Source organism: Alligator mississippiensis, chromosome 3 (genome assembly GCF_030867095.1).
Source record: "Alligator mississippiensis isolate rAllMis1 chromosome 3, rAllMis1, whole genome shotgun sequence".
NCBI classification, from domain to species: domain Eukaryota; kingdom Metazoa; phylum Chordata; order Crocodylia; family Alligatoridae; genus Alligator; species Alligator mississippiensis.
Genome location: NC_081826.1, coordinates 59051603 through 59065131, shown reverse-complemented (window position 1 = coordinate 59065131; position 13529 = coordinate 59051603). Strand labels below are relative to the sequence as shown.

General features: G+C 40.5%; 1 protein-coding gene across 4 annotated transcripts in view; it reads right to left on the bottom strand.

The window, feature by feature from the left end:
• The window catches only part of STAU2 (staufen double-stranded RNA binding protein 2), a 255299-nt gene that overhangs the window by 204826 nt on the left and 36944 nt on the right, over positions 1 to 13529 (bottom strand). For all 4 annotated transcript variants that reach the window (XM_059723969.1, XM_059723970.1, XM_059723971.1 and 1 more), the window contains exons 4-5: positions 11636 to 11795; positions 8890 to 9025 (exon numbers count right to left, since the gene is read on the bottom strand). In XM_059723969.1, coding sequence (XP_059579952.1) covers positions 8890 to 9025; positions 11636 to 11795 — 296 coding nt within the window. The remainder of the gene's footprint in view (positions 1 to 8889; positions 9026 to 11635; positions 11796 to 13529) is intronic.

The following is a 13529-nucleotide window of genomic DNA, read 5'->3' as shown; positions in this document are numbered from 1 at the left end:
ATTCTTTCCATCAAACCGGTTTATAGAACTTCTGTCCCAGATTCCCTCCCATTTCATGTTAACTCACAGTCTTCCAGCAACCCAGGATGCTTTTCTGCGCCCCACCCCTGCTTTCACGCAGCTGAGGCAGAAAAGCCTCTGCTCCCTAGCCTCTGCCTGTCAAGTCCAGTGGGATGGGAGGCAGGACCCCCTAACCTGGGTCTGCACAGCACAAGGTGAGGGAAAGCACCCTCTATGGGGTTTATCACCTCCTCCCTCCACAGACCCTGAAGCTGGAATTGCCTTAGCCCTGCTCCTCGCCAGCTGCCCTTGCATCCAAGGGGCTGAGAACACGACCCCCAGCCCAGCACTGATTCCCCAGCTGGGGTCTGCAAGGCACGGGGAAGGGAAAGCGCTCCCCCGCCCCAGACTTTTCAACCTCCCACAGCCTTGAGAACTGGCTGCAATCCCTTGGCCCCACTCACTGCTTTCACAGAGCTGAGGCAGTAAAGCCTCTGCCTGGCCTGGCAGCCTAGAACAGGACCAAACTTTCCAGTACCATATTGAGGGGAGAATCCCCTCTCTGCACCAGGGACAGGGTTTGTCCTGTCAGAGGCGGGGGAACCTTCTCCGAGGCTGGAGGATCTGGCCAGCCTGGGGCTAGAGGGACTATTCCCCCCTATCTGTAGGCATGGGGCCAAGCCCTGTGGCACCATACTGAGGGGAGGAGGGGGAATCCCCTCTCTGCACCAGGGGCAGGACTCAGGGGATCCTGCCAGAGGTGGGGAACTCCTGCTGAGGCTGGAGGGACTGTTCCCCCCTGGGGAGGGATAGCAAGGGAATGGGGGTACTGCGCGGGGCAGCCTATCAAGGATGAGCCTTGCTTGGCTGCATTCGGGCGCCTTTGGCAGTGGCCAGCAGGCTAGGATGCATGCTTTAGCACCCCTTGGCAACTAATATGGGTCACTGCAGGGGTCTGGCTGCCTTTCTGATTTGAAAAATGAACATCAATTCACTTTATTATAGGTTCAACCTATGCAGTTTAGAGAAACCTGCAAAGATTGAATCAATTCAGCATGGGGCTTTTTGACTGCCTGTACTTCGCTTAAGTGGACACATTTTGTAGCTGTGATGCTGCATATGCCTATCTGGCTCCTGGGGATACAACAGGTCTCAGGGGAATTATGCTGCCACCTGCAGCACAGTCACCTTTGAAAACTTCACCAGTAGCATTTCATTACTCTGGTTTTATAGCTTGACTTTTAGTCCCATTTCTACTAATATTTATTTAATGTCTACAAAATAGGTTAGGCTGACTGAAGGTAAGATTGCATTGCTAAACACCCAGGATCAAGTGATGTCTCCATTAAGAAAACACATTCATTAGATATGTCTTCTTGGATGAATGCATTATGATAGTCTTTAACTGCACAACTTAGATACATGCTCATGATTTTTTTAAATATTTACACTACTTCCAGATTTTCTAAGGAAGCTATTTTAGTAATCTGAGTAATTCAAATGTTACATACTCTGTGAGTGAGGTTCTACAGATGTAGCTACACTGTTTCGATTTTAACACGGAGACCACACAGAGTAGAATGGCACAGTTAGCACACTGCTACCAACATAGTAAGTTTACTGTATAGACACTGGCTGCGTACACACATTCAAAATAATCTGGGAGAATGCTCCCAGGGTGTTTCTCCTTGTAAAGAAATTTACCTAGTCATGTGTACAGACATGTGACTGTTGAGGCCCTGAAGAGTGGAGAACATGCAGCGCTAACACTGTGCATCCAGGGGGGTGGGCTGTGCACACATCTCAGCATGCTCTGTAGGCTCCCTTAGTCTTCCCAGCAAGAGGTGGCAGCAGTGCACAGGGAAGCTCTAATTGGCTAACCCAGACTGTCCATGGTCAGCTTGTGTTTCCCTGCAGCACAATGTGGGAATAGTGAAGGGGGAGTATTTTGCCTCCTGCTAGAGCAGCAGAGTCCATGGAGCAACATACTGTCTCCCTGGAGGTGGAGGAGCGGATACTGGAGGACTGTTTTCTTCTGACAGAAGCCATCACATATAAAGACATTCACTTTCCCCAAGAGAAACGTCCCTGGGCGTGATTTAACCCTGGTTATTCCTAGGTTATTTTTCTCCTGGAGCAGCCATTTTTACTCTGGGGGGGAAAAAGCCCGAACATCTACACTAATGTGGCAGAGACAGAAGTGCAGCTCCCCACTGTAACTGAGCACGCTTTGCAGGAAGCATTCTGAGTTACAACGCTCCCCCCAGACTGAATGGAGATTCACTATTGGTTCCAGTGGGGAAGGGAATCTAGCTGCTGGCTGCAAGCCTGCAGCCAATTTTCCCCAAGCGATGGCCCCTCCTCCCTGCCAGGCTGCAAAGTGTTCAGAATAAGAGGAGGGAAAGGGAGCAGAGAGAGCTCACTCTAGGGGTTCCCCAGTCAGTGCTGGAGGGTGGGGTGGGTGAATTGGAGACTACCACCCTTCGGGGGCTCCAATATACCCACCCAACCCTCTAGCAGGGGCTAACCCCTTCTGCACCGCCCCCCCCACCCCCCCCCTCAAAACTGAACTCCCTCTCACCCCCACCATTCTGAAAACAGCAATAGGCTAGCAGGCAGGCAGACAGAAGTTACAGAAGACGCTTCTTTTTGAAATGTCTTCATCTGATCCCTCATGCAATGAGGGTTCAGATTTTCCTCCAATCAGCCATTTTTTAAGCTGTCTGCAGCCATGCACTTGTGTTTAGCCATGGCTATCAACCACTTCCTGTGGCCAGATCAGGCAAAAATTGTCACTTCTGTTTCAGCCCATGGTTTCTCATAGGAGACGAGCAGCTCTCCCAGGAGAAACTGAATGTCTGTATGAGGCCACTGTTCATCCATTTAACTTATCTGTGAATGTGGCTGACCTATACATACCAGCCAATTTTTACCATTACTGCATCTTGTTTTCATACAGCTGGATTCTGTCAAATTGAAAACCCACCTTGGCTAGTCTGTGAAGACACATCACCAGAGAGGATGCTACAGGAATAACTGATCCTAGCAAGGGTCCAGTCTCTTCCAAGGCTCACCAACAGGCCCATCCCCTTAAGACATGAACTGGCAAGGACAAGTTGATGCCTCCTCATTACTCTGCTGGAGGTGCCACTGCAAATGGACTTCTGGAGGCAAGCCTTGTACTCACGGGACCATCGGAATGGATGACCAGGAGTGGGAAAGGAAGGCAAAGGGAAAACTACTTGGTTCTTCCTCCACTCAGTGTACCTGTTACAGGAGCAGGCCCTTAGTCTGTAGCATACAATGTCAGTACTGGGGAAAGTAGGCCCAAGGGAAATAATTGAGACTAAAGGGTACAGAACATGCTGTCAAAGTGCATGTAAGCTGCAATTTATCTGACCTTGCGTGACACAGTCTTATAAGACTATCACATCATATGAAATTAATTGCTTCCATTTTCATTCTTTATCCTGTCACTGTTTTGTATTTTGTTTCTAAACTTCACAAGTGTTTTTAATTTCCAAAGATTTTTTAAGTTTTTTTCAAGCTCTCTGTATTGTGGTGAGACAGCTTCAAGGAAATGCAAATTATAAGCAAATAAATTTCAGCATTCTTCCAGACGAAGGGGTGTTTGTGATCCCTTTGACACTGCTTTGCAATGCCGAAACATCAAGAAGTGAGTGCTCAGTTTCTAGTGGCTTTTATTTCTTGGTTAAAAGCATGTGGTTTGGATTCATTTGTAAGCTATCACTTCTTTTTACCATTGAAAATGCTGGAACATAATTCAATTCCATTCTAGTTGAAGACAAAATATTATTATGCTAAAAGACAATCAAAAGAGGACATACACAGAGGGACAAAGATGGATGATTATGTAGTTAAAACTAAACTGGTTTTATTTTTTGCTGCTTTAACTTGATTGAACATGTATTGTTTTAATTTTGTAAGTCAACAGAATACTCATGAAAATGAAGGATCAATAGCACTGGCTAGAGACAGACAGAGCATGACTAGGTGTGTTCATGTTTCATCTCACAGTTCTGCCAATTTTCCTCAGTTCTGACCTGCTATTTCAGGCCGGAGCCCTCTTCTGAACCATTTGCCAGTCCTTCTGAACGGTATGGAGGTTAGCAATGTTGACAAATGGAATCCAGGATTAAACTCTAAACACCAAATTACTTCATGCTTGAAGCATGCACAAGGCACTTATAAACACACTATATTGTAGATGCTAAATTTTATGTAGTTTCATAAAAATCACTGATGTATTGTCACATTTTCCTTATGTGTATACCTGATATTTCTTAAACTTGAAAAGAACCATCTCTTCATTTTTGTCTCTGGGCAACAATTGTAAAGGTAACTCAGAGAAGTGTAACAATGCATCTTCTGCACCTTTAGCATACAAAAATGAGCTCAAAGTTTAAACAGATTTCATATCTGCCAACAATGTACATGAAGTAAAGAATACTCTTCTGTTACCCAAGGAACATTTTCTCATATTCAAGTTGAGCTCTATGTACTTCATTCTACAAGTCGTTGGTGAATTAAGGGAAAATTATTTTGGGAAAAGACAGTTTATTCCTGAAAGCATCACCACTTACCATATTTACTCAAATCTAAGATGAGGTTTCCTACCCAATCAACACAGGGGAAAAGTCCCTCATCTTAGATTTACATATGAAGTGCAGGGGGCCAGGTGGCTGCTGCAGCTCTGACTCGGGCCCTGAGCCCGGGTTGGGGCCAGAGTCAGACCCACAGCAACTTACACCCTCCACCTCACTTGCCCTCTGCAGCTTCTGCACTTCCACCCACTATTGACAAATGCAACTCAGCTCCAGCTTGAGCCAGGTTCCCCCGCACAGGCATGGAACACATGGAAACTCTGTCCCCTGCCCAGCCAATCAGCAGTGATGGCACTGTTCCATTGTTTGCTTGGCCAATCAGCAGTGCTGACACTGCTCCATGGCCCAGCAGTGACTGAGCTCCCATGTGCTGTGCTTGGGAGAAACAGACCTTGAGCAGCTTCTGACAATAAATGTGGGGGAAGAGGCAGAGACTGGGGGGAGGGAAGGAAGGGATTTAGACATCATGGGGGCAGGGACACTGCAAGGAGAAGTGGTGGAGGCAGAGGTCAAGGGAACCACCTGACCCCCCCCCCCCCCCCAAACCACTGCTTTCCCTGTTGTAGCAGCTGAAGGGAGTAGGGGGTGAATTTAAGTCAGCCTTCTGATAATTGGATTCTATATCTGGAAACTTACTAAAAATGGTATATATTCCATATAAAGAATGTAATTATTGCAGGGTCATCACAAATTCAGACTTCTTAGATTTAAGTAAACACAGTATTTCTTTTCTGTCAAAATTAGCAAGCTTCTTTTATATGAAAGGATCCTAGAGAAATTATGCAAATACAAGATTATCATCACAGCTACTTTTGTGTACAACATTTTTTTGATCTAAAAAAGCCCACAAAAATCTTTATTTATTGCAAAGTTCTGCTAAGCTCAAAATCAAACATTTAAGGCTGCTAGCTATATATATCTGATGAAATTCCAAATGCCAAGACAGATTGCTACCTTGATTATAAACCTATTTAAACAATAAAAAGTTCTAGCAGTTATTAGCAGCTATGAGCAGGCCAGAACCAAGTGGATATATTAACTGTGGCAATTTCTTTCCCTAAATTTGAAGCAGATTATACTCCTAAGAGATCTATTTTATCATCAAGGACTGCCAAGCTTTTCACTGATCACAGACTTGCAGACACTACTTTGGAAAAAGAAAAGCCTGGAAATGATTCAACCAAGATTTATCATTGGATTCAGTGCTACAGGACCCCAGAACTGGTTTTTGCCACTTTCGTGCCAAGCCCTGGACTGCTTGGAAACTCATTGCTCCTGCTCCGTACATTATGTCCAACATATGGGCAGCATGGAAGCCATAAAGCAGGGGGACCAGCCTTTCTGGTAGGTGGACCATAAGCAAGCCCCACACCTCCCCAAATGCCGTTCTCTGCCTAATCTCCTGCACTGCTTTCTGTTCCCTTCCAGATCTGCCATGTGCCAGAGGGTGCCCATGCCACTTGTGATACTTATACCATAGGTTAGCCACCCCTGCCTTAGAGAGTTCCAGAGAACATGTCCCGGTGCCACTCTCAAGCTTTCCTAAAACAAAGCCTGAGAGCAAAGCTAGAGCACATAATTAAGCAGTCTATTAACATATACATATGTCCTAAAATGCCTTCACACAGAAACTCTTGGAACAAATGCTATGGAAAAGGACCCATGCAATGCCCTACGAGGCTAAAGCAGGAGCCATGACTGGGTCTGAAGAGGTGCCCTGGTCTAAATATAATCTATGTCTTTTTGGGTGGTGCCCAAGCAACTAGGTAGTTGCAAAAGTCTTTATTTGCAAGCTTTTGGGCTCATGCACCCTTCCTGAGGGAAAAGAGAATGCAAAGATTGTAAAATTTCTCCCAGGTAGACATTAAATATGAAGTTCGAGATGAAGTTTAATTTCTACCTTGGAGAAATTCTACAGTCATTGCATTCTCCTTTGCCTGAGGAAGGGTGTGAGAGCCTGAAAGCTTGCAAGTAAAGAAAAAAGTTTGCAACCATCTACTTGGTCTAATAAAAGATATCACCCCTACCACAAGAGTTCTGACTGCTTAATAAATACTGTTACTTTCATATAATAAGAGCAGAATAGATCAAGGCATAGATCAAATTGGCTGTACCTGTGAACATGACAGAAGCAATTTATTGAATCAACAAAGTTTTTTTCTGAGATTTTTTTTACCTTAGAAAAATCTAATTTTCAAAAATGTTCCCTATTCTACATCATGGTGAAATATTTAGAAAATCACCACAAATTAAAAAAAAAAAAAAAAAATCTTTTCACATCAATTAAAATATTTTGTTTGGAAAATTTTTAAATGCTTTGTTATGATTTCAAATATCTTTTTAGTTTTAAAATTTTACGATAGTTTTTTAAAGTTATCATGAACAAAAAGATGGAATTTTTTTCAAGTGTTAAAACACCCTCATTTGATGATTTTAAAAACTTTTCAAAAAGTTTTTTCAAAATTTGAAATTCACGTAAACCTATCCTTTCCTGGCAAATCAACTTTTTTGATGGAAAAATGTATCAGTGAAATATTTTGACCAGCTTTAGTGCTATATAGAGATTCCTTCTGGCCAATTCAAGAATGTAACTAAAACCTGCAAGCCCTTTTTTCATGAAAGTAGTTGACATCACCTTCTTTCTTTGAAGGTAAAGAGAATAACGAGAAGGAAGAATATCCTAAAACCCAGAAATAAACCTTTATGTTTGCCATCAACAGTAACTTTAATGACCTCAATGTCTTCTAGGTAGTTTCATGACACTCAAATTATACTTAATTAAGGATACATTAGAATAATTAATTTGCCCAGTTATAATACCTACTTGAAACAGATCAAAAATATGCCACATGTACAAATTGTTAGAAACGTTTTATTCTTCTTAGTAAAGTATAATGCTTTGGCAGGCAAGGGAGCATGCTCAGCTGACAAGCTCCTAGTCACTTAATTTTCAGAAGCTACTTAAAAGTCTGTCAAAATTGGATGGCATACCATATTTCACAGTATACAGGTCAACATAGTATACAGGTTGACCCCTGGCTTTCTGATTTGAAAGGTAAGGATTTTCATAGGCATGGTGCATAAGTCAGGGCTGGGATCGGTGCTTGGCTGGTGTGGCCCCATTCCCTGTGAGTGGCACTGTGGGCGCCGCTTGCAGGGGGTGGGGCCGCGCCAGTGAGTGCCAGTGACAGGGGAGAGGGATGCACCAGCCAAGCACTAAACCTGGCCCTGTCTGCTGTGAGCTGCCAAACACTGAGCCCAGCACCGCTTGCAGGGGATGAGGCTGGGCTCAGCACTCGGCTGGTGCAGCCCCTTCCCCTATGAGCGGTGCTGGTGCAGCCCAGGCAGCGACACTCACAGCGGATGGGGCCGTACCAGCCGAGCACCGAACCCAGCCCCATCTCTGATTTTTTGATGTGGCATGGTGTGCAAGTGGCGTTTGATTTTTAAGACATAAAAATTGTGTTTCAAAACCCAACTTATACACTGTGAAATATGGTAATGTAAAAAGCTTTTATTTGGGAATACTAACTACAAGGAGATCACTTCTTCAGTAAAGATCACTATGAAGATAACTTATTCAGTAAAAAACCAAACAAACCCAGCAAGTGAATAAAAGGCAAATTTAGAATTAAGATTTTTAAAATACAAAATAAAGTAAGCCTAAAGTCGTTAGGTAGCAATAGCTGTGTACTGAGGAAGAACTTGTGCCTGAGAATGCTATAAACCAAGCCCTGGAAAACAGGTCTGTAACAAACTTCCAGAAACAGCCCTCCTCGTCTTACACCTAAATTCCATAAACGAGAAACCCATATAATTAAAAACACAGTAATTGTTAGTAGCTAAGATACCAGCAATGGAAGACATCATCTTCACAGGAAGTACAAATTACAGCTCTCATATACAAAGACCGAGTTTTAGCTTCAATTTGCACTTAAAGAAAATCAAATAAAATGTTATGCATGACTTCATCCCTTGAGTATGATACCCTTAAGTCAGAGGTAGTACTCTTTGACAGCCTTAGGGCACTGCTGAGAGAGAGCACTGATTTGCTGGCATATGGCACTGCATGCCTGCAGCTACACTACTTCTAGGTCAAGAGGTAGCCCACCAAGAGCAACAGTGTGTTTGAGGGTGCTCCTGCCTGGCCTTAGACGTTTGTGGTATAGATATATTATGGTATAGATTATCTCAACTATAATGTTGAGATAATGGTGAGATGAATGGTGGAGAAAGAAGAGCAAATAATAAAAATCATACAAACCTCTGATTGTACATGCCCCGGAAGTTATAATTTGCTCTATAGTTTGGGAGTGGCTTTGGATCTAGTGGCCTATAGATGGCAGGCTCTCCCCTTTTCATAGCCAAACCGTTTAGCTCCACAGTTGGAGTTATACTGCCTGTAAAAAATAACAAGAGTAAACATAAAGCACTTAAAAAGTTAGCCATGCAAGACATACGTTCACTGATGTCAATTAAGGAGATGTCTGTGTACATAATTATCTCAATTTTAAAATTAAAATAAAAAATTAAAAGCTGCAACAATTTCTCTGTAAAATGGAGATATAAATCCAAATGTGTAACCAAGCATTCAAATAGAATCTTAAATCTTCTCTTAGCAATTTCAGTAGATTAAATTTAACAAATGAGATTAGAAAGTGAGCAAACTGGCTATTTATCTCTGAACAACTGTGAAAATGCCGGTGATATACCTATAAAGCTTTCTGAAACTGGTACAAAGCTACAAGTTTCACACTGCTTTTCACTAAATGCTATTAAATAATATGAAAAACAAAAATAAAGGAAATCTATTTCTTATACAACAAGCTCACAAATAATGAAACAAAATAATTATCTATTACCAGTAGCAAACATTAATAACAAGATCAAAAGTCAAGATAACCAGTTCAGTTGCAAGAGATGACAGAGTAAATCTACAACTAAAATTAAGAGAAAAATCTTTATTTTGATAACTTATAAACTGGACATTAAACTTTTAAAGATTTTGTACCACTATAGCCACCTACTGGCCAACAGGTTCAAAAAGGAAACAAACAGCTGCATTTGTGATCTCCAAAAGTCAAATGTGAAGCTGCGAGCAGTCATAAAATGCCTTATTTGAAAATCAAATCTATACAGAGACTCAAATTGTTTTACTATTGGAGTCCTTCTCTCTACTTAGGGAAAACCTGCATCTGGCAAATTAAAATGAAGGTATATTTCCTTTCTTGAGAACAGAAAACTCCAAAAGGAGTTTGGATGTTTCCACCCCATTTAAAATTAAGTTAACGGAAGGATCTAAAATGATGTTTTATGTGATGGATTAATTAATCCATACCAAAAACAGTAACCATGGACATATCAACCAGTTATTCAGGTTTTAGATAACAATGCTGTGGACTTTAGGCATTACTTGCACAAAACTTCTATACATAAATCTGATGGGGGTGGTTCTAAGTGAGGACTGCATAACTGGATTCTACATAACTAGGAATTGAACTATGCCGGGGATGGCAATTATTTTGGGTGGAGGGCCACTTACTGAGTTTTGGCAAGCCACTGAGGGCTGCATGATAGGCAGCCAGGGACAGATAAATATTAATTTTCTAAATTTTTTAGGGGCCCCGCAGGCTGGATAGAATGGCCTGGCGGGCCGCATCCAGCCCCCAGGACACATTTTGCCCACCCCTAAGCTATGCAATAAAAATATAGATAATCAATAGATCACAAGATGCCTATGCTTCTAGAGATAATGTCGTAAAGAAAGACGAGTGACATATAAACTATGTTCAGTTTATTTTTTCAGCCTTTAATGGATATCTTTTTCTTATTCATTTTCTCAACCTCTTTTCAATTAAAAAAGAGGACGGGCCAAAACACTTGTATCCGCGTGTTAAACCGCTAAGTCAAGAGCTAAATCTGAGGCCCTCTCTAAGAGACATCACGTTGACTGACATCAGAAGAGGTTCAAGCCCCAAGCAACTGGGACTGAAGGAGTGACAGAATAGTGCGCACATCCCAAAAACAGCAAGAGATGTAAAATAATACCTAACCTTTTTCTGAAACAATCCCTACCAGCCAATGCTCAGGAAACTATGGATGAATTCTTGAGACAAATCTGTCTAGCCCTCCTCAGACAGAGAAAGGGTTACTTACAAAAAGGGTCCCTCAGAAAGTGGTTCACAAAAAGGAAATAGGTAAAATGTGAAAAGAAACAAAGGGATCCTTAAAACAAATAAAGAGCTTTTCCCTTTTAAACTGGTACCTTGTATATAACCAAGTAGAGTTAAGGGAAAAAATTCTATCAAATAATTTTATCAAATAAAAAGCTGCAGAGCAAGTCACTGAACAGAGGTTGTGAACTGTAGGCATGGCAGGATGCATTTCTGATTTCAATATTTTCTTTTCTTAAGTACAGCAGCATATGCTGCATGCATTGTGTGCGACTCAAAGTAAAGGTCATGTGATTCCATAACTGTCCTTTTGCTTATTCAAATAACTACACTGAAGAAATATTTTAGGTTACGAAGCAGAAAATCTATTAGGTAGGAACCTATATACAGAAGGTTTCTGTGCCCAGATTTCCTACTGAACTTTCAATGGCATTTTATTGGAGTAAATTGGGTAAACTGGCTCTTACTGGAAAACAAGTTTAAAAATTATTTGTTAGCTTCAGTATTTTTACTGGAGTAAAAATGGTCACTTCAATCAGTTATTTTGTGCCTGGCTATTGTTGGCCACAAATGGCTTTTATCTTGCTATCAAAAACTAAGTCTTGTAAAAGTATTAACATGCTCTTCAGCAGACTCTGGTATGACAGATGAAAAGAATTACCATGCGTATTTACTATTAGATTCTTAATTTTACAATGTTAACCTTAGTATAGATCGGCTCATTCCCATCTTCCCGATCTACCAGGACCTACTATAAAATTCCCCATAAAAAAGCGAATATGTCAAAGCCAAGTATATTAAAAATATATTAAAAAGAAAACAAGCCTCATCTCATACCTGGGTTATTGTTAACATTATTTTTGGGTGGTCTAGGAGTTGGTTTGGGAAGGGTTGTTTCATTCAAAGCTTTGCTAGCAGCAGCATGTTGAGCCTTTTTAATACTGCTTCCTTCAGCTTCCCATGTCTGCTCGCCAAGAGTCAGCTGTACTGTGAACATCTTCAAAAACAAAGAACAGGTAAACACTAGGAAGATTATTACCAATGTCAAGATTATTATAGAAGATTATATTATGTTTGTTTATTTGTTATAAAACTTTATACAAATGCAGACAAATTCTGCATAGGGTTTACATTAAAGCTGCTGGGTTCCTAAGCCTATCAGGGGGTTACATTTGTCCTCTTTCAATATAAAAAGAAAAAAAAAGCATAACTTTACACCAGCTGTCACAAATGAAGAGTTGTAAGATTTGGGAGCAACAAGTGTATCAGTCTTCTATTTTTAGGCATATAAAAATTAAATTTATGAGCTTGACAGCCTTGAACCAGTCATTCACATTGGTGCAAAGTGGGTGCAATGTGCTACCAAATGAACAGTATCATATTATAGCTGTTTTTCATGGCTATTCCCAATTCAAGGCAGTAAAAAATCAGCTCTGAAAGTATTATTCTAATTCACTTCATCTTCCAAAAATAAAGCATGTTGGAGTAAAAGCCACAGCAACCAATGTACCTGTTTAACAACATAAAACATATAAGAATAAAAAGTTTTGCCTTTTAAATTAAGATTTTTAACATAAGTTTGTCAATTAAGTTCAGGAGAAAATAAATATAAGAGAATTGGCTATTGACCAATTCTAACAATCAAATATCAGCAATAAAGAACTGTTCCAAGCAAGCAAATTATCAAAAAAGATTATCCAAGCTTTATAAACCATGAAAAAAATATTTATTAAAGTATATTTAAAATATGAAACACTATTTCCATTGTGAGGATATAATAATATTTGTGCTCTGCTTAAGTTTATGCAGCTTAAAATTAAATTTTAGCTTTCTGATGACAGCATGCTTGCTCAATGAGCATACTACCTTTTTGGAGATTCACAGATTTATACACAGCTGAAACTAAATGTGAACTAAAGTGCTATTTCACTGGTTAGTTTATCCAGGTATTTTTAAAGTGAGTTCAATTTGATAGATCATGGGTAATATATTCAGAGTTGCAATGGATGTGGCACTTACAAAACATATACACATGCTCTCAAACACGGCTGAATGTTTATCTAACAGTCCATCTTGATATTACATTTATATTAGCAGGCAGATTGAATCTGCAAGTGCATTTTCTTCTAAGCCCAGCTTTAAAATGTGCCCCTATACATAACTGAGAATCTTAGCTTATGTCCCAGAATTATAACTCCTCTCAGCTCTAATGAGAATTACTGACAAAAAAAAACACAAAAAAAACAAAACCCTCCAAAAAACCCCAAAACTGTCATTAACTTTGTATTCTATTAAACACAAATAGTAACAGAATGCTAACTATGGATTAAACTTTCATATGCTTATTTTAAGATATTGACCAGCCAATAAACAACATTTTTACATAAATTTAATATGTGTACGTACCCTCATTGTCAAAAGAACTTAAATGTTTTTTTCCTGGACCTACAGTTTACATATTCTGTACTATATAAGAATGTATCAATGTAAGACGTTTATAGAAGACAGAGTCTCAGATTCGTGTGAAAAGATATCAAGTTGGTAATGGTCTTCTTCCTAATCTAGATATTCTCCCTTTCTTTCCCTCTATCCAACACTCCTGGTGTTATGCTACTAGAATTCAAAATAATAAAGGGTAAACTCAGTAAACTGCCATAGCTGCAGATCCGACTTTTTCATTCAGCAGGTTTAAGCCCCTCCTAAAGAAACCTTCTACAAAAAATGAAGAGGA